The sequence below is a fragment of the Salvia hispanica genome, chromosome 1, assembly GCF_023119035.1.
Source record: "Salvia hispanica cultivar TCC Black 2014 chromosome 1, UniMelb_Shisp_WGS_1.0, whole genome shotgun sequence".
Taxonomy (NCBI): domain Eukaryota; kingdom Viridiplantae; phylum Streptophyta; class Magnoliopsida; order Lamiales; family Lamiaceae; genus Salvia; species Salvia hispanica.
The window spans coordinates 41336353-41362295 of NC_062965.1; the positions used below are offsets into that span (position 1 = coordinate 41336353).

At 45.7% G+C, this 25943-nt stretch overlaps 1 protein-coding gene and 1 pseudogene across 1 annotated transcript; one reads left to right on the forward strand and one right to left on the reverse strand.

The window, feature by feature from the left end:
* Nucleotides 1-2562: 2562 nt before the first annotated feature.
* Nucleotides 2563-2971, reverse strand: LOC125202294 (annotated as a pseudogene).
* A 19023-nt stretch (nucleotides 2972-21994) lies between these two features.
* On the forward strand, nucleotides 21995-22417 carry LOC125196855 (photosystem II protein D1-like). The gene has a single exon (XM_048095518.1). It carries the CDS (start codon nucleotides 21995-21997, stop codon nucleotides 22415-22417), a length of 423 nt encoding a protein of 140 aa, XP_047951475.1.
* The last annotated feature ends 3526 nt before the right edge of the window (nucleotides 22418-25943 follow it).

Consider the following 25943-nt stretch of genomic DNA (forward strand, 5'->3'; position numbering starts at 1 on the left):
ACTATGACATATTATGATTCTGTCTCTGCGCATCCTAACTTCCGTTTTCGACGCAGAGATGTGGACTGATTATGACTGTTTGATAGTTCTTTGGTTATTTCTTCCTTTTTGCTTATTTGGCTACTAGTTTAGTGTTGATAGCTTGGAGCATCCCGACTTGTGGGAGTCCCAATTTATTTCTCCTTCATGTTCTTGCTTTAGATACTAGTCACTTTTGGGCTGGGATCATGTTTTGGAACGTAATATTTTGATTTATTTACGGATTGGGGGTCTGCCTAAACCCCCCGCCCACTATGGGCGTTTTCGATTAAAATAAATAAATAAATAACCTCCAAATGAATATCGAGATGGTGGGGGTCATCCCCTCATTCCAAATAAGCCCCAAAATCTCAAACTTCGGCAATCTCGTTCGGATGCTCTCTCAGGCTCACATCCAGCGCCTCACATCCTTCGGCAATATCGAGATGGTGGGGGTCACAGAGAACTGCCATGGCTAGTCGGACTCCAGCGCCTCATATCCTTCGCCCCCACCTCGATCGGCGTGGCTCTGATATGATCAATCGTATCGAGAGGTACACCGAACCTGAAAGACAAGTCATGCAGCATATCCTCATCCCATGCATGCTCATGCCAGTATGATGCAACAGCCTGAGATTGAGGAGGATCGTATCCCGGGACGCACTGATTCCGGATGGGGCTAGCCCCAAGCCATACATCATCCCAGAAGTTGAGCTTCCCCTCACCCAAGGACCAACGAATATAAATACAATGACAATATAAATACACAATTTTCTTTTTTTAGAAAAAAGCTCTCTCTCACGTCAATATAAATATACTATTTTCTCTCTCCACCTAACACACAAAACAACATCACCTAAAATCTTGTGCTAATCCCCAAGTATGCCATCTGTTAGAGCATCTCCAACAATGAGAGGTAAATGAAAGAGGAATATTATCTATTTACCTTCTCATAAAGTGGAATATACCCTTCCAAAAAATAACATACTGCAATGGAAAAAGGTATATAGGAAGGTAAACCATTTTTTTTAAAAATAAAATAATAGTATAAAATCCATTAAAAGACATAAAGTGGAATACCTTCTCAAATACCTTTTCCCTTGGAGAATGATATTTCATGAAAAGAAGACAAATATGATAAGTAATAAGATTTTACCTCTTCAAATGAAGAGGTAAAGATAACTCTTCGAAATGGGAAAAAATGTATAATACCTTCTCAAATACCTCTCCCATTGGAGAATGATTTTTCATGGAAAAGAGGTAAATATGGTAATTATATGACTTTACCTCTTCATTTACCTCTCCCCTTGGAGATGCTCTTATGGAATAGAGTACTCTTTAAGAAAAAATTATAGTCATAGCATAAATATCACAAATTTTCAAAAGTACTTCAAATATGATTATTTCAATGGCCAGGACTATGCATACAATTACGAATACACACTCACTCCATTGTTACTATTTTTATAGTTGAATCTAGTAAGTATTAAGGGCATTCAGAATGAGTGTCAACAGCTCATCTTAAAGCCCATCTCCATGCAATGACAGCCTATTCCAGAGCCCATCTCATTTCTATAACAACAGTATTTTCACTTTTAAATTAAAGACAACGTCAATTTAAAAAAAAACCAAATTTCATTAAAAATAAAATAAATTAATTTTTTGATGTATTACACAATATTGGAAAATAGAATACAATGAGAAGCAAATTTCAATAAAATTTCAATAAAACCTAAGCGCCTGCGTGACCACAGTTGGCATCCCCCCGATGCCCCATACTACCTCAAAAAAAATCCCAGACACCTTTGACATACAAATCATTTTATTCATGCTCCTTCTCCATGTCCTTGTTATCTCCCATTACCTTCTATTGTATATTTTACATTCACATAAAATTATCAAATTCATATTGTTATCAAATAAATCTATTCATACACTTAATCCATATCATTAGTGTTTATCTACTAACCATTATCTTCTAACTTAATTTCATACTCCCTCCATTCCATAATAATGGAGGCAAAACTTTTGGCACGGAGATTAAGAAAAATTGTGTTAGGTGAGATGAAAAATGAAAAAGGCAGAGAGATGAAGAGTGAAAAAAGTAAGAGAGAGTAAAGTAGGTATGGAAAAATGTGTTGACTTTTACTAAAAAGGAAAATGACGCTATTGAAACGTACCAAAATAGCAAAATGACTCTAATTTAAAGTTGAACTCTTTATATTAGAGTTTACTTGGCCAACAAGCAGACCTATTGAATAGAAATTGCCCACAACCATGCATTTTGTGATGTTTGTAACGTAACGACAATGAAGACAACATCCTTTTGGTCAATAGAACATAATAATCGTTGTTGTTTCGTGCACGTTCATTTAAAGCTTAACTCTTTATATTTGGGTTTACTTTTTTTTTTTTTTTTTTTTTAAATAAAAATAAAAAATCAGATGAAGCAATCATTCGTCGATTTCATTAAACAAAGACTTCCACTATAGATCGAATCGAATAATCCTCAAACACTAGCAACCACCTATTTCCAACTCAGAACTACGCCCTCTCACCCCTAATTCTCCTGGCCAGCTGGATATCCTTGGGAATAATAGTCACTCTCTTCGCATGGATGGCACATAGATTTGTATCCTCAAACAACCTGACGAGGTACGCCTCGGCTGCTTCCTGAAGCGCCGCAACGGCAGAGCTCTAGAACCTCAGATCAGTTTTGAAATCCTGCGCTATCTCGCGAACAAGTCTCTGGAATGGAAGTTTGCGGATCAAGAGCTCCGTAGATTTCTGATACTTGCGAATCTCACGTAGAGCGACGGTTCCAGAGCGGAAGCGGTGAGGCTTCTTCACTCCGCCGGTGGCCGGAGCGGATTTCCTAGCGGCTTGGGTCACCAGCTGCTTACACGGCCTTTCCACCAGTAGATTTGCGGGCGTTCTGCTTTGTGCGAGCCATTACTAGGGTTTGCTGTTTGCGATTTGCAAGGAAAAATGAAATGGGGATTGGAATTTGAAGTTTATATTTGGGTGTACTTGGCCAACAAGCAAACCTATTGAATAGTCCAGAGCCTTTGTCCTAGCGGCAAGGAGCTTGGACATCAATGTATGAGGTGCCGAGTTCGAGCCCTCTTAACCTCAGTTGTAATTTCCTCCTTTCTTAGGAGTTTATATATAATATTCTCCTTCATATAGGAGTTAATTTAAAAAAAAAAAGAAAAAAAAAAGCAAACCTATTGAATAGAAATTGCCTACAACCATGCATTTTGTAATGTTTGTAACGTAACGACAATGAAGACAAGATCATTTTGGTCAATAGAACATGATAATCGTTGTTGTTTCGTGCACGTTCATTTAAAGCTTAACTCTTTATATTAGGGTGTACTTGGCCAACAAGCAGACCTATTGAATAGAAATTGCCCACAACCATGCATTTTGTGATGTTTGTAACGTAACGACAATAAATACAAGATCATTTTGGTCAATAGGGCATGATAATCGTTGTTGTTTCATGCACGTTCTTTATATTTGGGTTTAGATGGGGTTCTTTTCACACTTAGTGCGTGCGATACACACACTAGATTTCCTCGCAGATTTTCTCACGTTTTACTGTTTGCGGTGATTCTCTCTTTGGTTTTTTGGGTTCTGTTTCATTGGTGTATCCTTCGGTTCTGTCTCATTTGCTTTCTCGGGCTCCGTTTGTTGCTTGGATTTTGGATTTTGGGTTTTCGGAGTTCAGATTTGGTGGTGAGGTTGTGAATTGGGCTGGGTATGGCTGATTTGGGGGTTTTACAGGGGTTGCAGGAGGATGGTGATACCGATGAGCTCTGCTCTGGCCAGGAGATCTTTGCCGATTCAGAGGGTTTGTCATCTGAAATTGGGCAATTGATTTGTGCACAAGGTGAGAAGGAGAATCTGGAGTCTGAGGCTCTGAACAAGAAGGTTGGTATTGCACCTCCGGAAATTAGGAGGTCTGTGAGGAAAAAATCTATGCGTCCCTCTGGATCTCGTGGTTCTCGGAAGCCTAAATCTCCGCTAATGAGAATGGCTGAGGTGCCAAAGTATGGACTAAGGGGGAGAGATTTGAGACATTCTGGTTGTATGGGGTCAGAGGGCTCGGAGGAGAGGGTGAACAAGGATAGGAAAGGGTCTGCAGGTAGGCGTCTAGCCTCTATTCCTGAGGTCCCTGCAACTGCTGAAGGTTTGGAGGAAGGTTCGAATGGTTTGGGGGATATTAGCAGATGTGAGGAGCTGGTTGGGGTTTAGTCTGAAATGGGGGAGGAGGAGAGCGCGGTGGTGCCTTTTGCCCTGGTAGACCAAAATACTCCTGCGGGTCTCCCTGGTTCAGGGATGGTGAATCAATCGGTGTGGCTGCCGGAGGGAGCCAACTCTGATTTGGCTTTGGATCTTATTGAAGGCCAACCTCTGCAAGAGATGAGATTTATAAGGAACCAACCGACAGCATCAAAGGATAGCTTGATGGAGGAAGTGGTACAAGAAGGAGAGGAAAAGGCAATTGACCTGGGTAATGGTTGTTCTCTAGAAAACAATGTGGAGTTCCCTCCCTTAAGCAAGGAAGGGTTGCAAAATGCTAAGGAGAAGGAGAAGCGAGAAATGGGGGGGGGGGGGGGGGGGGGAAAGGGAGCAGGGGTGTCTTTTAGGGAGAAATTGACTAAGAACAGAGAAAATGGCAGCAGATGGTCTGGGAACAAGAAATATAAGGACTCTCTGACAGAGGGGAGCAACTCGAGGATAAATTCTCATTTCAGTTTTGAGCCTGGGTAGATTAGGAAGATGGGGGTGCCGGCTGAGACCTCAGGGCTTCCTTTAATCCATTTCTCAGGGGATGAAACTTCCTTTCTTGCGGAGAAACTTGGCTTTGCAGTAGTAGGTAAATTCTCACATTCCATTCCTTCTTCTATGCATTTACAAAAGGCTTTTATGGGAATGAAGTTTGTGGGGGAATTCTCTTGGAAGTATACCAATGCTAAGCATGTGCTTGTCCAGTTCCATCTCCTTGATGACTATATAAAGCTCTTATGTGGTCCTAATGGCATGCCAGTTTGGTTTATTGATCGCCATCCTATGAGGGTGTTCAAATAGACCCCGGACTTTGATCCTTACTTTGGTGTAACTTGATCCCCTATTGCGGCTATATGGTGTAACTTGATTGGTCTTCCGATTCATCTCTTTGAAAAGTCAGCATTATTTGCTATTGGCGGTCTACTGGGTGTCCCTCTTCAAGTAGATCATCTTACAATCTCATGGTCTAGATTATCATTTGCTAGATTATGTATTGAGATAGACATATCAAAGACTCCAGTGCAAGAAATAATCCTAAATCTGCAGGGGAGGGAGGTGAGACAGGTGGTAAAATGGGATCGTATCCCCTTGTATTGTCAAGAATGCAAGCATGTTGGGCATACAAGGGATGTTTGCTATGCTAATGGGAAAAGGGTGAGACCTCCAAGGGGTAATTTCAAATCTTATTCTGATAAGGTATGCCCAACCAATTTGGGTTGAATCGGACGCTGCCTAAGCAGTCAGCTTAGCCAAGGGAACGAGTTGGGGACCAGCTCATTCACGGCAAGCCATGGCCCTATTGGCTTTGCATAGGAGACATGGAAACTTCCGCATCTCCTTCACCCATCGGGAAGGTAACACAGCCGCTGACCTCCTTGCCAAAATGGGATTGGAAATTGAGGAACACACTCGCTTCACCGAGCCAACAGCCCCAAGATTGCTCAAAGCCATTGTTCGAATGGAAGAGTTGAGAATACCAAACATTCGTGTGTGCGACTATGATCCCGACTTGGATTCGACTCCCCGTTGATTGAAATTCGGCTGATGCGCTTATGAGATCACCGTAGAGTAGGTAGGTGTCGAGTCATCCATGGCTTGTCCCCCACATACTCTTGTGGTGATAGTCCCCTAGATATCTTTTGTTTTTGTAGTTTTATTTTTCCCTTGTGAAGGGCCGCTTGGGTAGATTGTATTGTTGCTTCCGGCAAGTCACTTTTGGGCGTGGCCAAGTATTGTACCACTTTATGAGCTGATATATAATGATGAGGGACCCATGAACCCTCCACCACTAGGTGTTTTTTTTAAAAAAAAAAAAAAGGTCTATGCAATGAAAGAGGGTGACCAAGGAGCTAAGGGGGTTGCTGAGAAGGTAAGTGGAGATGGAAATGCTGAACTGAATGTTTCCATGGGAGGAGGGGAGGAGCTGGGTGATCTGAGTGATGCTGGGTTGTTGTTGGGCAAGAGTGGGTCTAAAGATGGGGCTGGGTCCTGTGTGGAGCCTGGCTGGGGTCTGATGTCTCTGCTGGGGGTCTGGTTGGGTTGGGAATGGGGTCGGGTGAACCTCTCTGTCAGGGTCTAGAGGTTGATGGGTTTCATGTCCATGGGAAAAAAAGGGGAAAGCAGAAGCTGGGCTCTGTTGTTTTGAAGGAGCAGAAAGGGGAGACACTGGAGAAAGGTGGGAAGGAAGGTTTTAGGGATTCGGGTGGAAGTCCTGGGCATGGTCTTTCCCCCTCTCACGGATCCTCTAATAGATTTTCTCTGCTAGGCTCTCTTTCTTTGGATCCTGGGGAGGGTTCTTTTGCTGAGCTTGCTAGGAAGTCCGGGTCTAATCCTCGTTACCTAAAATTGTTACCAAACGGGGATTTTGACTCGGAAATTTATGAAGATGAGAAGGATTGGGACTGTGAGGGAAATCCAGAGGATGAGGATATGCCTCAATCTGGAGTAGTTGATAAAAGAGGTTCCTCGGATCTGTTGGAGGAGAGAACAGAAGATAATAAGTCGAAGAAGGGGAAGATCGAATCCTCGGCCCTTGGGATATTATCCGGGCCAGCTGGTTTCTTCAAGTCTTCTCGAGGGCTTAGACAGGGGGATCCTATTTCTCCTTCCCTATTCATTCTTGCTGAGGATTATTTATCAAGGTTGCTTGATCGCCTAATTATTGGTTGGAAGGATATGATGTATCGCACGGGAAGGTATACTATGGGGGTATCACACTTAGCTTATGCGGATGATATCATTATTTTTTCGCAAGCTCATAAGTCTGCTATCCTGAATCTTATGGAATGCCTGAATCACTATATGGAGGTTTCGGGGCAGAAAGTTAATGTGGGGAAGAGCTGCTATTATCTGGATAAAAAACACTACTCATGGGCTCTGGAAATTTCGGCAGTTAGTGGATTCCAACAGGGGAGTCTTCCATTTACCTACCTTGGTGTTCCTATTTTCCAAGGCCGAAAGAAGAATAACCTTTTCATGTTTCTTCGAGACAAAATTTCAGCTAGGATACACAGCTGGGGCCATAGGCACTTGTCTTTTGGTGGTAGACTCACTCTTATAAAGAGTGGTTTAGGAGCCATCCTACAAAAGGAGCCCTGCGACAAATTGAGCAAGTGATGGCTAGGTTCTAATGGGGTTCTGTTAACTCTTCTAGGAAAACACATTGGATTAAATGGCAGCAGGTTTGACTTCCTATGAATGAGGGAGGCCTGGGGATCCGAAGCTTGGCAGATGTGATGGAGGCATTTAACGTTAAGATGTGGTGGAGATTCCGTGAGCAAGAATCTTTATGGGCCCAGTATATGTTCCAGAAATACTGCTCCATATCCTTCCCTATGGTGGCGTATCGATCTCAGTGTTTTAGCCCAATGTGGAGACGACTGTTCAAAGTAGGAAGTCTATGCCGTGCGCAAACTAGATGGGTTCTCGGGGATGGGAACATTAGTTTTTGGCATGACTCATGGGGAATGAACCACTTGCTGTCTGGTGTGATCCTAGCGCCCAGCTTCCTGATCTAAGAGTTGCTGATTTGTGGGAGGGTGACAATTGGAATGAAATGGAGCTTTGGTTACTGGCTGAAGAAGTGGGTCTAGAGCATAGAATCATCGAGGAAATTATTAAAGTGCCTTTTGATAGGAGGAAATTATTAAATTACCATCCGGCAATGGTAATTTTTCCTTGGCCTCGGCTTGGGAACTTGTGAGAAACAGATCCGAGGTACGTTTTATTCATGAGCTGGTCTGGGGGAAATGCATTAGCCCTTCCATCTCTATGTTTCTTTGGCACCTTCTTGTCAATAGAATCCTGGTTGATTTAAAGCTGCAATGGAGGGGTATCTATTTGGCTTCTAAATGTAGATGCTGTGCTAAACCTGATGTGGAATCCCGACTACATTTATTTGCAAATGGAGAGGTCAAGAAAGGCGTGGAGACACTTTGAGAGATGGTTCCCGCAGGCTCCACCTTGTGAAGATATAAGGGGCAATCTTGATCGCAGATTTAGGTGGTGGCAGAGATTCCTTGGCGCTTGTTCCAGTGATCATTTAAGTGTGTTATTACCTTGCTTCATCCTTTAGTTTATCTGGACAGAGAGGAACGAGAACATTCATCGAGAGAAGCCATTCGAAGCGGAGAATGTGATAAGAAGAGTGACGATGCATTTGAGAAATTTGGTCTTAGCTAAGTTGATAGACCCAGATCAGTGGAAAGATTGCTGCCCGAAGCTAGAGGAGATGAAGCCTCAGGATCGGGAGAGGGGTAGAAGAAAGGTTGGCAGGGTGCAGTGGAGGCCGCCTGACCTTGGCTGGATTAAACTCAATGTAGATGGGGCATTTCATCCTTCCAGTCACGGTGCAGGAGGAGGGGGGTGGTGAGGGATAGTCAGGGTGAAATACTTGCTGCGTTTTTGACAGGATTGGAGAGTGATCAGCTCTTGAAGCTGAGGTTTCTACGATCTTGGCAGGAATATCTCTAGCTAAACAGCACAGAGATCATCTCTGGATTGAATCTGATGCAAAAATTGTGGTTCGGTGGTTAGCTTCGGATCAGTTGGGAGCAGCCGAGACCTGCACTGTGATGGAGAAGATCAGACAAGAGTTGAAGGGGGTGTCTTGGAACATCTCACATATTTTCAGAAAAGGTAACAAGGAGGCGGATTTTTTGGCGGAAGTTGGGCTACAATCTGGAGTTTGGATGACTTATACAAAAATCTCCACTCCTGCGTGTGTTAAAGCCCTATGTAGACTAGACCAGCTTGGTCTCCCGAATTTCAGATTTTGATGGTCCGTTGCGCTTACTTTGCTGATAAGGAGTGCTACTCGATCCTTTGAGAGGCTCGCTTGCTATCTTTTTAGTTTGGTTTCCTATATTGTATGCTTCTTGGGACAATTCACTTTTGGGATTGTTGAATGTAATTTGGTTTTTAGTTGATGATATAAATGGGACGAGGGTCCTACTTAAAAAAATAAAAATAAAAAAATAAAAAAATAAAAATAATCCTCCGCCAGGAAGGCGTTTAGTTTGGTTTCCTATATTGTATGCTTCTTGGGACAATTCACTTTTGGGATTGTTGAATGTAATTTGGTTTTGAGTTGATGATATAAATGGGATGAGGGTCCTACTTAAAAAAAATAAAAAGAAAAATAAAAAGAAAAAAAAAGCAAACCTATTGAATAGAAATTGCCCACAACCATGCATTTTGTGATGTTGTAACGTAACGACAATGAATATAAGATCATTTTGGTCAATAAAGCATGATAATCGTTGTTGTTTCATGCACGTTCTTTATATTTGGGTTTACTTGGCCAACAAGCAAACCTATTGAATAGAAATTGCCCACAACCATGCATTTTGTGATGTTTGTAACGTAACGACAATGAAGACAAGATCATTTTGGTCAATAGAGCATGATAATCGTTGTTGTTTCGTGCACGTTCATTTAAAGCTTAACTCTTTATATTTGTGTTTACTTGGCTAACAAGCAAACCTATTTAATTGAAATTGCCCACAACTATACACATATTGTGATGTTTGTAATGTAACGACAATGAAGACAAGATCATTTTGGTGAATAGAGCATGATAGTCGTTGTTGTTTCTTGCACGTTCATTTAAAGCTTAACTCTTTATATTTGTGTTTACTTGGCTAACAAGCAAACCTATTTGGTTCAACTTCGCCGGAAAACTTTGAATTGACCGTTGGAGAGGCGACGCAAACTCTGCAGCCGGTCAGGCTAGGAGGACAGAATTCACAAGCTATTGTTTTGGCGGGATCTTCAACAGAATGCCAAAATAAGAAAGAAGGAAATAGGAACAGTGAAAGCGTGGCGGTCCTCAAGTCAAATTTGGATTTGGGCTACAACACAGAATATTCCATGTCCTCCTTGTCTTGATAATGATATCCAATTGGATTTGGCCAACTCACAGCCACTAGTCTTCTCTCCCCCACTTCCGTTGAAAAGTCAAAAATCTATTGCGATGAGGTGGACAAGAGTTTGGGGGGAAACTTAGAAAATTTGACGGAATTTCAAATGCAATTTCCTCCACTTTGTCAAGGTGCTACAAAATCTCTAGCAACAAAATTTGAAGGAATGTTGAAAGGAAATAATGTGTGGAACAAGAATGGAAGTTTGGCTGGAGCAACATTTTCTCCGACCGGCCCGAACGGAGCTGTGGCAGCGGGATTGGACCAGAGGGAGGTGGAAGACAACAGCATACGTATGAAGATTAATCCTCCAGCACCCCAGAACCCAACCACTTCGACGACGGCTCATAAAGTGAAGAACGGAGGAGCACCACCTAAACCCAATGAGCCATTCGTCCTACAGCCGGAAAAAATTGCAAAAATAGGCTGCGTGGGGCTGAGGGAGGGAAGGCCTTCTCTGTATTTCTCCGGGGAAGATGCGAATTACCTTATGGAGAAAAAATGGGACATGCGGTTGTGGGAAAATTCTCCCACTCAATCCCCTCGTCAAACCAAGTGCAAAAAATGTTGGAGAATATCAAATTTACAACAGGTATTACATGGAACTATATCAATGCGAAACATATCATCATCAAGTTGGAGGATATTGAAGACTATGCGCGATTGCTCAATGGTCCGAGAGGGTCCCCGGTTTGGTTCATTGATCATCACCCGATGAGGGTATTCAAGTGGACACCATCCTTCGATTCCTTTTTTGAGACCCCCATTGCATCAGTATGGTGTAACGTGATCGCGGTCCCCGTTCACCTGTTTGAGATCTCGGCCCTTTATGCAATAGGGTCCCTCCTTGGCAACCCCATTCAGCTAGACCATGATACGGCAAATAAAAAAAGGCTATCCTTCGCCCGCATCTGTGTAGAGATCGACATATCTAAACCGCCAACGGAAAAAGTGGTTCTCGATATCCTTGGTAAAGAAATGATCTTGAAGGTTAAATGGGACAAAATTCCCCTATATTGTAAGGACTGTAGACATGTGGGGCATTCTAGCCGGAACTGTCACGCCTTCGGCAACAAAGAGACACAACCAGCACAGTTTCACTACCCAGCACAATACAGACGTCAAGAAGAATACAAAGCAAGGAGGCCGAGAAATCCGGAACCAGAGGACAATGTACGCATGTCGAACTCTGCTAAAAATGGGAGCAGAGAAAAGGAGATCGAGAAGCGACAGAGGGGAAAGAAAAGGAGTCGGGGCAGCCTCATGAGGTCGAAGAAGGTAGCTCTTCCCGCCCTGCCTCGTCTACTTTGGCCGACTTCATGGGTGAGGAAGGGTTCATGGTAGGAAATGGAAAAAAGGAAAACAGGGGAATGTGAATCCAACGGTGATCATTCGATCAAACTCAACTGAAAATGTCTTGGCAAAAGGGAAGAATAAAAGTCCAACTGGTGATGCCGAAAGACCAGGTTCAGCCACCGGGGAAGGTGTGAAACAGGGGCATTGAACAATTATAAACAAAGAGAAATAGAGGAAGGAACGCTGCGTCTTTTTACGAAGCAAAACCCGTTCCAGTGCCTCCAACATGAGGAGTATATGGTGGAAGACAATGAAAGGGAGCCAGGTAGGGAGGAAGAGTCGGGCAGCGGGGTGATTGGTTCACTCATTTTCAAACCGCCGGACAGAGCAACCGGGACTACCACGATGGAAGTTGAAACAGAGGCAAAGCTATTGACAGAGGGCCCGTCGGCTCTGAAGTTGAGTTAACTTTCCCATGACTTGTAACCTTTTGGTGTGGAATGCGCGGGGTATGGCTAACGCCAAGACCCATAGCGTACTCAACCATTTAATTACAACATATAAATTTTCTTCTGTTGCTATTATGGAACCTTTAACTCTTCCGAGGCCCGAAACTTGTAGGTTGGCAAGGCTGGAGTTCAAAGGCGGCAACACGTCGAACAAAATTTGGATTTTTGCGGAAAAAGAATGGAAAATAGAAAGCTGCGTCGACTGTGACCAGCTCATTCATGTCAAGGTGACAACAAGAGGGCTTGAGAATCCTTTCTTTATCTCCGTGGTCTATGGAAAATACTCGAGAAGGGGAAGATTCCCCATGTGGGAGACACTCCGAAACATCGCGGATGATATGGAGGGGTTGCCATGGGCAGTAGGGGGAGACTTCAATATCTACCTTAATGAGATGGAGCGTAAAGGGGGCACCACGGAGGTGTCGAGAAAGAAAACATTGGAAATGACGGATTTCGCAGAGGCGATCAGCGATTGCAACCTCCTCGACCCGGGCCATGACGACCCTGCTTTCACCTGGGCTAGAGGGGAACTTCTAGAGAGGCTAGATCGGGTGCTCATTAATTTTTTTTTTTTTTTTATCAAAACACCTTTCGGTGGAGGGTTCGTGGGCCCCTCATCCCTAAATTTTCCCAACAAAACTTTACAATGCTAGGCCATATCCAAAAGTGATATGCTGAGAGAGACCATGTCAGGAGTAGGAGATGGTCCGACCACATGCGGGCGGACCACCTCCTACTCCCCAAGCTAAGCAGCAAAGGCAATAAAGGAGAATGATGGCTAGGCCTATGAGCAGTTATGGTTCCGGGGGGACCGTCATCTCCAGCTCGCTGACCTTCATGTTGGGTCGGTTTCTTCAAACTCGTGGTTCTCTTGCTGGCGCCGCAAGTAGGGAACGCCAAGTTGTTCCATCCTAATCAAAGTCCGGATTATAGAGGGACATAAAGCCTCATCCACAAACTCAAGTGCGGGTGCGAAGGGTCCCCTTCGTGCAAGTTCCCACGCCGGTTTGTTGCCTTCTTGGTGAATAAAGGTGACTCTAAGGTTGATAACCCTGCTCAGCATCCTGATTCGAGTGATATGATTGTCTAGTTGAGGCAGGCCTCGGTTCTTCCCTTTGGAGGATTGCAGCAGCCTGGGCCGAGTCCAGCTCGAGCCAAATGTCGGATCCGTGTTGTTGCGCAGAGGAAAGAGCGAGAGCTGCTTCTTGGATTTTGGCTTCAAGTTGAGAGCGGGGTTGGGACGGAAGAGGGAGGGCAAAAGCTTTGATCAGTCTACCTTCCGCATTTCGGATAATCCCTCCACCCGCTGCTTGTCCTGTTTCCTCGGAGAAGATACCCTTGGTGTTGAGCTTGATCCAAGGGTCCTCCGGTGGGTACCATTTGATAGATCTTGGTAGGGGAACAGCTCGCCTTTCTTCAACTCGCACCCTTCCTGTTGCATCCGAGTTGCAGCCTGACCAGTTTCTAACTCCAATAAGGCCCCGGGCGCTTAAATTTTGAATATGCATCTGCGCCTGCCATATAACATTTCGGGCCAAGAACCGAGTTTCATTATGCCTACTATTGTTCCGTTCTGCCCAGAGAAACCACAAGATAAGGCAGGGAAGGATCCGGGAGATGTGCATCTTTGCCGTTTGTTTCAATCTTTTGGCCCAAAGTTCCAGTCTCTCTGGGATGGAGTCGGACTGTCAGAGGTGATGTCCGTGTCCTACGAACCATGAGTCGAAGAATCTCCAGACCTCCCTTGCTCCATCTCCTTGGATGAAGAGATGCGGCAGAGTCTCGATGTTTGGGGACTTGGTACAACACATGCACTTAGAGGCGAGGGAAATTTTTCTCCATTGAAGCTTTGCATCAACCGGGATGCGGTTGGAGAGCAGTCGCCACACAAAGATGGACATGGAGTAGGTGATCCCCTTTTTTTTTTTTTTTTTTAAACACCTTTCGGTGGAGGGTTCGCGGGTCCCTCATCCCTTCATATCAAAAACTCCAAGGGTACAATACTTGGCCACGCCCAAAAGTGACGTGCCGGGGTAAGCAAAGACAACATACCAATCATCCCAAGACAGGGGTAAACAAAACACAAACAAGTAAAAAGCTAAAGTCACCACGAGAGTAAGCAGAGGACAAGTCAAGGGAACTCGACACCCGCATACTCTAAAGCAACCACGAGGGCAGCCTCCGGTTGTCCCCTTATGCCAAAGCTCCTTGAGGGCGGGGATTTCAGGCTTACGCACGCGGATCAGTGATAGGCTAGTTTTCGTCAATCGGATTTGATCACTTTTAGCACTTATAAGTTGAATATTTGCATGAGAAGATGCTATTTTGGCAGGGAATTGAGCATATGGTTTGGAGGAATTGTCGAAAGGCATTTGTAGTGGAGTGATGCAAAAAGGAGGCAAAAGTGCAAGAATTTGAAGAAAATCAGAGAAATGGCAAACTGCCCAAGCTGTCAGCTTGGCCAAGCTGGACCCGACGGGAAAACTGCATGGAGCCACTTGAGCACAATTACAAGACTGCTTCCTTGTTGCTACACGTGTCCACATCCGTCCCTAGGGCATGAGAAAGGGGAAATAACTTTTTATTTGAAAAATGTAACAAAATATTTAACTATGATTTTCCCCAAACCACTTTATCACTTTAGCTTTAGTTTAGTTTTAGTTTATCCTCTCTCTAGGAAAGTTTCTCTCTTCCTTAAGAAGAGAGATTTCAACTTCAAGGCTGCCAAGATCTTTGTTCACCATGGGTTGAAGTAGTAGTAAATTAGTAGTAGTATTTAATTTCTCTAGTTGCTTGTTGTTAACCTTTGTAGTTCTTTTGCATCTTTCTCACTCTTAGTTGTTGTTGTTGTTCTTGTTTTAAAAGCTTATTTCAAGTAGTAATTTCTCTAAGTGTTTGTGTATTTAATGTGTTTTAAAGTTTAGCTCTTGTTTATTTCCGGTTTTAGCTTGTTGTTTAGTTCTAGTGTTGCTTATGTTCTTGTTTAGTTAAAAATCCTTTCAAGCTTTTAAAATCAGTTTCTTCCACCATGTTTAAGTGTTCTTAAGCTTTCTTTATCTTCTTTAATGAGTCTTTATGTTTCAGCTTTTAGTTTGGTGTTTTCAATGCATGTTTAGGTAGTTTAATTGTTGATCTTGTGTTTGTCTAGCATATTTTAATTATGTAGCAGCCAAGTAGTCATTCCTCTCTCTTATTTTCGTGCCTTATGATGTAGAATTAGGAGCCAAGATCAGCTTTTAGAAGTCAAGTTCTTTGTCCATTAGTTGTAGGCTTTTATCCAATGGTTTTACACCTTGGGTAATAGAGTTTAGGAGACAACAAGTACATGCTTTCCTTTCACTTTTGGCAGCCATTTAGATTAGATAATTTCTGCACTCCACATGCTTTTCATTTAAGCTTTAAGTCACATTAGTTAGGGCTTTAAAGTTCACCTTTTGAACATGTCACAATCCTAGTTTCTAGATTTCTTTAGTAGCTAACACTTAGTTTATCTTCCTTAGCTTTTAACTTAGTTCCTTTTGCTTCTGAACTTAGTAAAATTCGTGCTAGATGCTGCTTTGTTTTCATTTCCGAAATGTTCTTATTTTCGCCACTGCTAAGTTGCCCAGTTTACCAACTTGCCCAGTCTGCTTTCCAGTTTAAATGCTTTATTTTAATTGCATGTTATTTGCATGTTTAGTTCCCAATCTTAGCTTAAGTGTTGTTTATATTTCGTAGTTCAGTTCCCACCCCTAATTTAGAGCGTGGCGGCATCGCCAAAATCCTTCTAAGTGTGGAAATACATAACGGATGCTACCGTTCCTCGTGGGTTCGACACCCTAACTTACCATATACTAATTAATAGTATTATGGGAAGTGGGAACTTATAAATCTTGTTGAATAGGAAGGGACACGCGCCTACGACACGCGTGCGAAATCCCGACCTCTCAATCAGCTCCCATGCCGATTTGAGGGTGAAGTTACTTTGTTTCGACAGAACCCATCTTGGTATATCCTTGGCTCCTTGCAGGATAGGGGTGGCAAGGATTTGTTCAATAGCTCGTCAGGGTATCCCAGCTTGGTGCTGGAGGATTTGGAGCTTGCTAGGACACCAAGCACCATTCGACCAGAATTCTGCAACCTGGGTTAGAGGGGAACCCCTGTCGTCAAGACTCAGATCCCGAAGGGGGGAATTCTCCAACCAAATATCGTCCCAAAAAAGGCAGGAACCGTCGCCAATGGCCCACCTGATATGCGGGTGAGTCTTGGGCCAAGCCCGAGCCAAAATCCCCCAAGTTGGGCTGCAGTTGTTTGGGAGGCCGGGGGAGATGGGAGACTTATTTGTGCAGTATTTTTTAAGCGTGTAATCTACCCATAGCGATGATTTTTCCCGAAGTCTCCACAGAAATCTGCGGACCCCGAGGCCTCCTTCCGCGGTGGGGAGACAGATTTGTTCCCAGCTAATCCAATGCGTTCTTTTGAGGTCGGCTGAAGAGCCCCAAAAAAACCGTGCAAGTTGTTGTTCAAGTTGTTTGATTATCCCTGCCGTGGGTTCAATAGCCTGAAAGATATGGATTGGTATTGCTTCGAGCGTACTCTTAATTAAGGTAAGACGGCCCCCAAAGGATAAATGTTGATGGCCCCAACCATTGATACGTTTTGCCATCTTCTCTCGGAGGAAAATGAACATATCCGACCGTTTAACGCCTCTATAAATGGGAACCCCGAGATAAAGGAAAGGGAACGAACCTCTACTGAAGCCCCCTGTATTTTGTATCCTTGGAGCCCATTCCGAGAAGCCAGCCGCGATGAAGAAATTGCTTTTCTGGAGATTTATCTGTTGACCCGATGCGGCTGTATACTCGTCAAGGCACCGTTTGAGCCTCTGGATGGAGGCATCTGCCGCCTGGGTGAAAATGATGATATCATCCGCATAGGCGAGATGGCTTATATCTCCATACACGGTCGTGAGGATTTGAACACCATATTTCTATCTCCCAGAATTAGTTTGTCAAGCGATCGAGAGAGAAAGTCAGCTGCAATTACGAAGAGAGCAGGAGAGATGGGGTCTCCCTGTCTTAGTCCCCTCGTAGATATGAAGAAGCCCGACGGTGTGCCATTGACTAAAACTGAGAACCAGCAGCACCCAACACACCGGCTGATCAAGCTATTCCATCCTTCTGGAAATCCCATTTTTTCAAGGATCTTAAGAAGGAAAGGCCATTGGACCCTATCATAAGCCTTGGCCATATCCAATTTCAGAGCCAGGTTTGGAGACGGGTTGCAGCGGGAAAGCTCGTGGAACATTTCCTGAGCCAAGAGGACATTATCACTTAGAAGTCTACCCTTGATGAAGCCACTTTGGTTAGGAGCAACGACTAAAGGGAGGAGAGGGGCCAGCCGAGCAGTGAGGATCTTGGTGATAATCTTATTTGTAACATTGCACAGGCTGATTGGTCGATAGTCTGACCATGCCTCCGGGCTAGACTTCTTGGGAATGAGCACGATCATCGTGGCCGTGATGCTTCGTGGTAGGAATGCCCCACGAAAAAACTGGACAACTGCCTCAACAACATCTTGACCAACGGTATCCTTGCATTCAAAGGAAGAAGGATGCCGTAAAACCATACTGAAGGTCACATCTCTCACTTCCTTGGGGTCGGGCAAGGCAATAAGAGACTCTCGATCAATGTCCTCCGGAAGTCTCTTGATAAAACTAAGATCTGGGTCGGTGAGGTGAGGTTCAGTGGGCGCAAGGAGGTCTTGAAAGTAGGAGACTGCGGATGCTTGGATTTCCTTGTTGCCCGAGATAACTCTGCTGCCATATTGGATGGAATGGATCCGGGATTTAACTCTTTTCTGTTTTACCCAGCTTTGATAGAATTTAGTGTTTCTATCACCTTCCGCTAACCATCTAACCGCGGCTTTTTGCTTCCAAAAATCTTCTTCCATTTTCAAAAGGAGGATATATTCCGCAATGAGCTTGTTAGTTCGAGCTCGGTTGCGGCTGGATGGATCTACCTCGAAATCCACCTGTGCAATTGCGATATCCTCTTCCACTCTTCACAAGTTGGAGAAAAGGTTCCCAAAAGTTTCCTTGTTCCACTTTTTGAGGTCGGCCTTGAGACGTTTAAGTTTGATCTGCAATCGGAGGAGGCCCTCAGCGTTCACTCCCTGATTCCACGAGTTTCGGACGACCTGCTGGAAGTCCCTATGCCGGATCCACATGTTTTGGAACCGAAAGGGATTTCCTCCACTTCTCGAGTCGGCTGCTAAGCTGCATCTCGAAAGTAGCGGCCCATGGTCCGAGCAAATTCTGGGGAGATTGGTGACTCGGGTGGTGGCAAAAGTTGTCGCCCAGGTTTCATTTACAAGCATTCTATCCAATCTCTCAAAGAGGTTGTTCTTGGCCCAAGTAAATCTCGATCCATCGGTTCCGGGGTCGATTAACCTGCAATCTTCAATGGTCTCTGCAAGGTCAAGCATCTCCCTTTGTCGATTTGTATTGCTTCCTTCCCTTTTGGAGGGGTGCAAGATGGTGTTGAAATCCCCTCCGACAAGCCAGGGGTTATTCTCCATTGGTTCAGCCAGTTCTCTAAGCTTGTTCCAAAGGGGGTACCTGCCTTCCCTCGTGCATTTTTCGTAAACAACAGAGATGAATAAGGGTTGGGATATCCAGCTCACAGATAGCCTCCCGTGCATCACTTGTTCCGTATCTATCTCGATCTCAAACATCGAGCCATGCCGTGTGAAGGTCCAAATCTTCCCATTGACATTGCTCCCACGGAATGTCAGCCCCAAAGCTCGCGAATAGAAGTCCGGATCCGGAGCCGTGAGGGGGTTCAATGATGGCCAGGAAAGCAACATTATGTGAGACTATTAATCGTTTAATGGCGTTGCGAGTGGGTTTATTTGCTACCCCTCGAACGTTCCAAAACAGAATATTTAAAGACATTTAAACAGATAGGGTGGTACCTTCGGGGCGATCGTTCCCCTTGCCTCTGCCCCTTGCATTGCCCTTTCCATGATCTAGGCGCAATCCTCTGACGACTGTGGATGCCTCCATATTTGTATCTCCATCCATATCCGCCTCATCTTCGTAGGCTTCCGTGTCAAAAATCTCGTTCTCCATAAGCACGTGATACTTATTGATGCTGAGGATGTTTGTGCTTAAAGGATGTATTTCCTCGTGGGGATTACCACTGTGATGATTCTTCATGGGGTTTAGGCTCGGGGGGGAGAATGAGTGAGTCCGACTCGGATGGCTTTTCCTTCCTCCGTTTCTCCAGCCCCCGCCATGCCCAGGGGATCGACTCAGCCTCTTGTAATGAGCCGGGTCATCCCTTCTTTCCCTGCCTCTTCTGCTGCCTTGGTTATGGAACTCCAGAATGTGCATGCTTGAGTGTGGCTGATCACCATACATATCCAGCCTTTGAATTGGTTCTTGGTACTCTTGAGATCCGACCTCTACTGGGTGGATTGGCGTGGGGCTTCCTTGACGATTCTGTATTTTGTCTTTCCTTGCCCATTCGTACCTACCTTTGGATTGGTTCTGTTGGACTCCGGTTTTCTTGTTGTGGTCTTCCTCGGGTTCTTTATTCTTTTTGTCTTTGGGAGTCGACTCCGGCCAGGTTTGGCGTTTGTTTCGGGCGATTGCATAACAGTTAACTCTTTTATGGCCCACATGTCTACATTCAGAGCAGTAAGGGGGAAACTTATCCCAGACCACTTTGACTACTATCTCATTTCCTCCCATTTCAATGACAACCTCATCTGCTGGAACCTTTGTGGTGTCAACTTCAATGCATAGACGAGCAAAGGAGAGTCTAGACTTATCCGGCGTGGATTGATCAATTTGGATTGGGTTACCAAGGAGCTTCCCAATGGCAAAGAGGGCCGATGTATCATATAGGTGAAGAGGGAGGGCAATTAGGTTACACCATATCACTGCAGTGGGGGATTCGTGGAAGAGATCAAAATCTGAGGTCCACTTGAAGACTCTCATTGGGTTGTGCCCGACAAACCATAGCGGGGTCCCCTTCGGCCCGTTGAGTAGCTTCGCGTAATCCGTAATATCATCCAACTGAATCAGAATGTGTTTTGCGTTGATCGATCTCCAAGTGTAGCCATATAGCTGAATTTAATGTTTTCCAACGCATGTTGGATTTGGGATGCCGAGGGGATCGAGTGAGAGAATTTACCGATGATGGCGTGCCCTATGACGAGAGAGTGTGTTTCTTCCGGTGATAAGTAGATAGCAGGTCTATCTTTGTTGAGGGATATCGAGCCTATCTTTCTTACAGCATTTGGGTCAAATGGTTGCGGGCCCGATTCAGGTCTAGACCCTCGGAGGACGTCGGCGTTGTTGGCTGTTTCTGGTGCATGATCATCATTTCCTTTACTCGCATGTGCCGAGGAAACTCTCGGTGCAGGGAAGGCTGTGAAGGAGGACACAGGGGGACCCGACCACGGGTTATGACCAGAGCCGCGCATTTGTTCTTCCCCGACCAAGGGGTGGAAAATCTTCCGGCGGGAACATGGTGTTGGCGGCCAGCAGAGGAGTGGGCACGAGAGGGGTTCTCTGGATTCCCGGAAGCCAGGGGATGCTCTGTTTAGTTGGGAGAGGAAGCGGAGCTGCTGTGCCTAGCGGTTGCGCGGTATATGAGTCCACAGCTGCCGCTCGGCTGGGGTCTGCAACCCAGAGCAGAGAGTCCACGTTGCGCTGTTTAGGCAAAGAAGGTTCCAAGGGTAGTGGTGGGTTATCACAGCCCGATCCCTTTTCTTGACTTTCATGAAGAAGACTATGTGAGATTTCCCGGCAAGGGGAAAGGGGGGTTGAGGAGAGAATCTGGTCAGGTGGCCCCTGAAAAACCACGATTTGGGTGGTCGGAGGTGAGGTGTCTGCCCTTGGAGAAGTTTCTTCCGACAGAGTGAAGGCCGTCACCCTCATATTTCCGGCGTCGGTCTGAGTGTCTTCTAGCATAACATCCAAAACTTCCCTAGCTGGGTTGGCAGAGTTGTTTTTGTCTCTATTTTCATCAGCATTGACCAAGGGGTCTGCCCCTTGCCTCAGCCTGCAGAACAGAGGAAGGCTCTAGCATAGCAACCTGGTCATCAACCGCCTGCGGGTCAAGGTTCCGTTCTGGCGAAATTCTGGTAGGTGCTGAATGGCTCTTTTCATTAGGATTGTTATCAATGGCTGTGACTAATACCTCCAGAGAGGCCGGAGAGGGGGGTCCCCATGGGTGGCTCTAGCTGAGCTGGTTCTTGTTCGGGGATCGGCTCCTTGTTGGTATTAGGAATGACCGGCGGGGAGTAGATAGCGTTCACCACATCAGCGACCTCTGAGAGGTCCGCCATCAGATTCCGTCTATTTCGAAGTTCCCGGCCTCTCTCCTCGATCAGCTCGTTGTGTGCTGTTTTTTTGACGATGGCTTTAGGTCCGGCGAAGGAGAGAATGAGAACCTCTTTCTGCCGTTTCCTTTCAAAATCGGTCTGGGAGTAGATTTTCTCCCTTTGGTGCGTTTAACAATGCCTTTTTTGGCTCCAATTTCCCATGGCTTTGGTCGGAATCTGTGGGAAGCTCAGCTCGGAAGACGACCGGTTGAGGGGGGCTGCTGCTGTCGTCGGGTTCTTCCATGGTGCGCCTGGATGGTTCGCCCTAGGTGGTTCCGGGGAAAACCTCGAAGCAGCTGGGGGGTAGCCGAAGATGGCCCACGCGGCGGGGCGGTGGATCAGGGCAATGGGAGATGGCGAAGCGGCGGGGGGTTGGTGGGGGTTGAGGAGGAATTCTAGAGAGAAAATCCTAGAGAGAGAGTTTTTCTAGATCGGGTGCTCATTAATGAAGAATGGTCGACACATTTTGCTTCCAAAAGGATCACAGTTCTACCAAGGATAGTGTCTGATCATGGCCCTCTCCTAATTCGATGCGCGGAATCAATTAATAGGGGGCGAACCCCGTTCCGGTTTCAAGCTATGTGGACTAGAAACCGTCTTTACATTGGATGGTTTGGTGTTTTGATGATCCCTACCTTATTGACCACAACTTCTGTATTTATTATTGCCTTCATTGCTGCTCCTCCAGTAGATATTGATGGTATTCGTGAGCCTGTTTCTGGATCTCTACTTTACGGAAACAATATTATCTCAGGTGCCATTATTCCTACTTCTGCAGCTATCGGTTTGCACTTTTACCCAATTTGGGAAGCAGCATCCGTTGATGAATGGTTATACAATGGCAGTCCTTATGAACTAATTGTTCTACACTTTGTAGCTTGTTACATGGGTCGTGAGTGGGAGCTTAGTTTTCGTTTGGGTATGCGCCCTTGGATTGACATCATAATTTTTCCGACGAAGTCAGGAGGATCTGGAATGAGGGCACCGGGTTCTATGGGATGAAAAACCTTCAAATCAAGTTGGGTCGTGTCAAAGAGGGACTTAAAAAGTGGAACAAGGAGGTCTTCGGCAACTTGTTTGTTCGCCTAAAGAACGCAGAACAGGAAGCCGTTAACGCCCAAATTATGTTTGAAGTAGAGGCGAATGCGGGAAACAGAGAAAGGCTCCACAAGAAGACAGCTGAATATCTCCTTTGGTTGAGAATGGAGGAGGATTTTTGGCGTCAAAAGGCGGCGGCACGTTGGGTGATCGAGGGGGAGCGGAATACTAAGTTTTTTCAAGGTTGGGTTCGGCAAAGAAGATCGAAATACCGTATCCACGAAACTCAAGAGCGGGGGAACATGGTTTCTGAGGAGGACGAAATCAGATCGTTAGCCGCCGCTTTCTTCCAAAACATGCTCTCATCGGATGCTCAGCAACTGGAAGAACCGAACCTGGACCTAATCAAAGCCTTACCTGCAGATTTGGATACCAGAGATATGTGTAACAACCCATCCAAGGAAGAAGTGAAGAAGGCAGTCTTCGGAATTTCTGCGGATAGCACCCCGGGGCCGGATGGATTTTCATCGCTATTTTACCAAGTTTGTTGGGATATTGTTGGCGATGACGTATTGGCGGCCGTAACTAACTTCTTCAACGGAGCTTTCATGCCAAGGAGCTTCTCTGCGGCCATGATTGTTCTGCTACCGAAGAACGAGAACCCTCAAGCCTGGTCGGACTTTAGACCAATCAGCCTTTGCAACGTCTCGAATAAAATTATCTCAAAAATTCTGTCGGAGAGGCTGGCTCCGATGCTTCCTATCCTCACAGTTCCAAATCATAGACTCTTGAGTGATAATGTTCTTCTTGCGCGGGAAATTATACGGGACCTTGCAAATTGCTCTCCAGCTCCCAACGTGGCAATCAAGTTAAACATGGCGAAGGCTTATGATCGCGTTCAGTGGGCATTTCTGATCAAGGTCTTACGCAAAATGGGATTCGAGGAGAAGTGGATTTCAATGATTGAACGCAGCATCAATTCGTGTTGGTTCTTGGTTCTGATAAATGGGACGGCGGCAGGGTTCTTCAAATCGTCAAGAGGCCTCCGGCAAGGGGATCCGCTCTCACCCTCCCTTTTTATCCTTGCGGCAGAGTATTTGTCAAGGAGCCTTGATAATCTTATTCTCGGAAGATGGGAGATGAGGTACGCAACTACGAGATATGGATTGGAAGTGTCGCACCTCGCCTATGCAGATGACATAATTGTTTTCACACAAGCAAAGAAGGAGTCGGTTGATGAACTCATTGAGTGTTTGAATCATTATTCGGCTGTGTCAGGTCAGAAAATAAACATGGCTAAAAGTCAGTTTTGTATTGATGAGAAACACGTGAGCTGGGCACCGAACATTGAGTTGAGTGGTGGCTTTCAATGGGGATCCTTTCCTTTCACCTATCTCGGTGTCCCTATCTTCAAAGGGAAGAAGAAAATAGATATGTTCTTGTTCTTAAGAGAGAAGATCTCATCGCGTATCCATACGTGGTCCCACAAGTACTTATCATTCGGAGGTAGGCTCACGCTCATTAAGAGCACCCTCGGAGCTATCCCTCTTCATGTGTTTCAAGTCCTTGAACCAACCAAGGAGGCGTTGAAACAGCTGGAGGGTCTCCTTGTGAGGTTTTTTTGGGGCACGGCGAATGAGAAAAAAGCTACTCATTGGATTAGTTAGGATCAAATTTGTTACCCCACGGATGAAGGAGGACTCGGGATTCGTAAATTCGATGAGATGGTTGAAGCCTTTGGGATGAAGCTTTGGATCCGCTTTAGGGAGCACGACTCGCTATGGGCAAAGTTTATGTTAAAGAAATACTGTCGCAACATTGCTCCTTCATTAACACCATATTCAAAGACGCAGAGTATCACTTGGAAAAGAATGGCAGAGCTGCAAGCAAGACACATAACCGTATTAAGGTGATGGTTCCCCCATTTGAAGCAACTAGAGAGAAACACTATAAAAAAACTCTCTACCTTCTCTCTAAAATTTCGGTCTTCTCCCTCACCTTTGGGTGAGGTGGATATGTGACCATCGTCTCTTTGGCCATGGTTCAGCCCGGAAGGGATTCGCCGGTGAAGGCGGTCAAGGACACAAATTCGTCCCCTCCGGGGAAATGGGTTTTCCGGCCACCCAATGCAAGACGGAAATTGAAAAGGACAGCCACTCCTCACCCCAGCAAAGCTAGTGGTAATACTAAACGTGATGCGCTTGCTTCACTAAGGGAGACCGGGCGGGTGAGGAAGAAGATTGTTTTCGAGTTCGAAGAGTCAGCCGCCGGAATTAATGGTGGAAACTCCCCTGCCGGAGTGAGCAACGTGAGCTCGCCGACCGGTGATAGAAAGGGAGGCCGGTGGACTAGAAAGGCTCGACCTGGTCCTTTTGAGGCCCTACACCTCTCCACGGGCTTGAACGCAGTGGAGCCGGGAGTCCTTCCTTTGCTTGCGAAGGACCTGCGTTTCTCCATGGGCAAGAAGGAAACGTCGACCAAACACCAACCGGAAAAAGCTGTCGGAATGGGGCCGGCGACCGTGGCCGGAGCTCGGCCGGAGGATGACCGGCCGGAGGAGAATAGTTCCATTGTACTAGATGTGGCTTGTTCAACACATGAGGAGGTAGCTGCAAGCATAGCTACAATGGATGAGGACAAAACCCAAATCGGGGATGGTGCCAACATGCTTTCCGAGTCAACCATTCTTGCTGCACCATTTCCGGAAATACCTAGTAGTTCTCTAGATAGTGAGACATGTGACTTGTCTCAAAGTGAAAGCATGTTTGAATTCAAATCTGATGGAGTTTCAACCACCTTGCCCAAGGAGGCCAAGGTGGACGGCGAGGCTGAGGCCGCTGGGAAGCCGCCGGCGCCGGAAAACTCGCCGGAGCAAAACCTGGCCCAGCAAGATTATGGTCATTCCCAACCCGACAACCCGGTATTTGAGGATGGCAGCACGGCTGCACCCTTTGGAAGACCAATGGAGCCGATGGTTTCCAATGCTGACCCGCTCGGTAATGCTTGGAACCACCGTGTCAAACCGGCGCGTAGGGACAAGCTCGAGAACCAAAGTGCCGAGGAAGAGAATGGAGGAGCAGCGGATACCGACCCGGTGACCCTTGATGTCGAACACGATAAGGAGCTTGGAACAGCCGGGAGGTGCGAGGGAGTCCCATTGCTCACTTTCTCAAACGATGAAACAAAGCTTTTGGTGGACAAGATTGGGCACGCCATCATCGGGAAGTTCTCCCACACCATCCCGACACCACAACAAATCCAAAAATCCCTATCCCACATCCATTTCATTGATGGCTTCAAGTGGAAGTTTGTGAATGCCAAACACATCCTCATTCAATTCCGGGATGCCAGAGATTACGGCCGGTTGCTTAACGGCCCCAACGGAGCGCCGGTGTGGTACATTGAGCAACATCCTATGCGGGTGCTCAAGTGGACACCGGATTTTGACACTTTCTTTGAATCCCCGATTGCCGTGGTTTGGTGCAGGGTG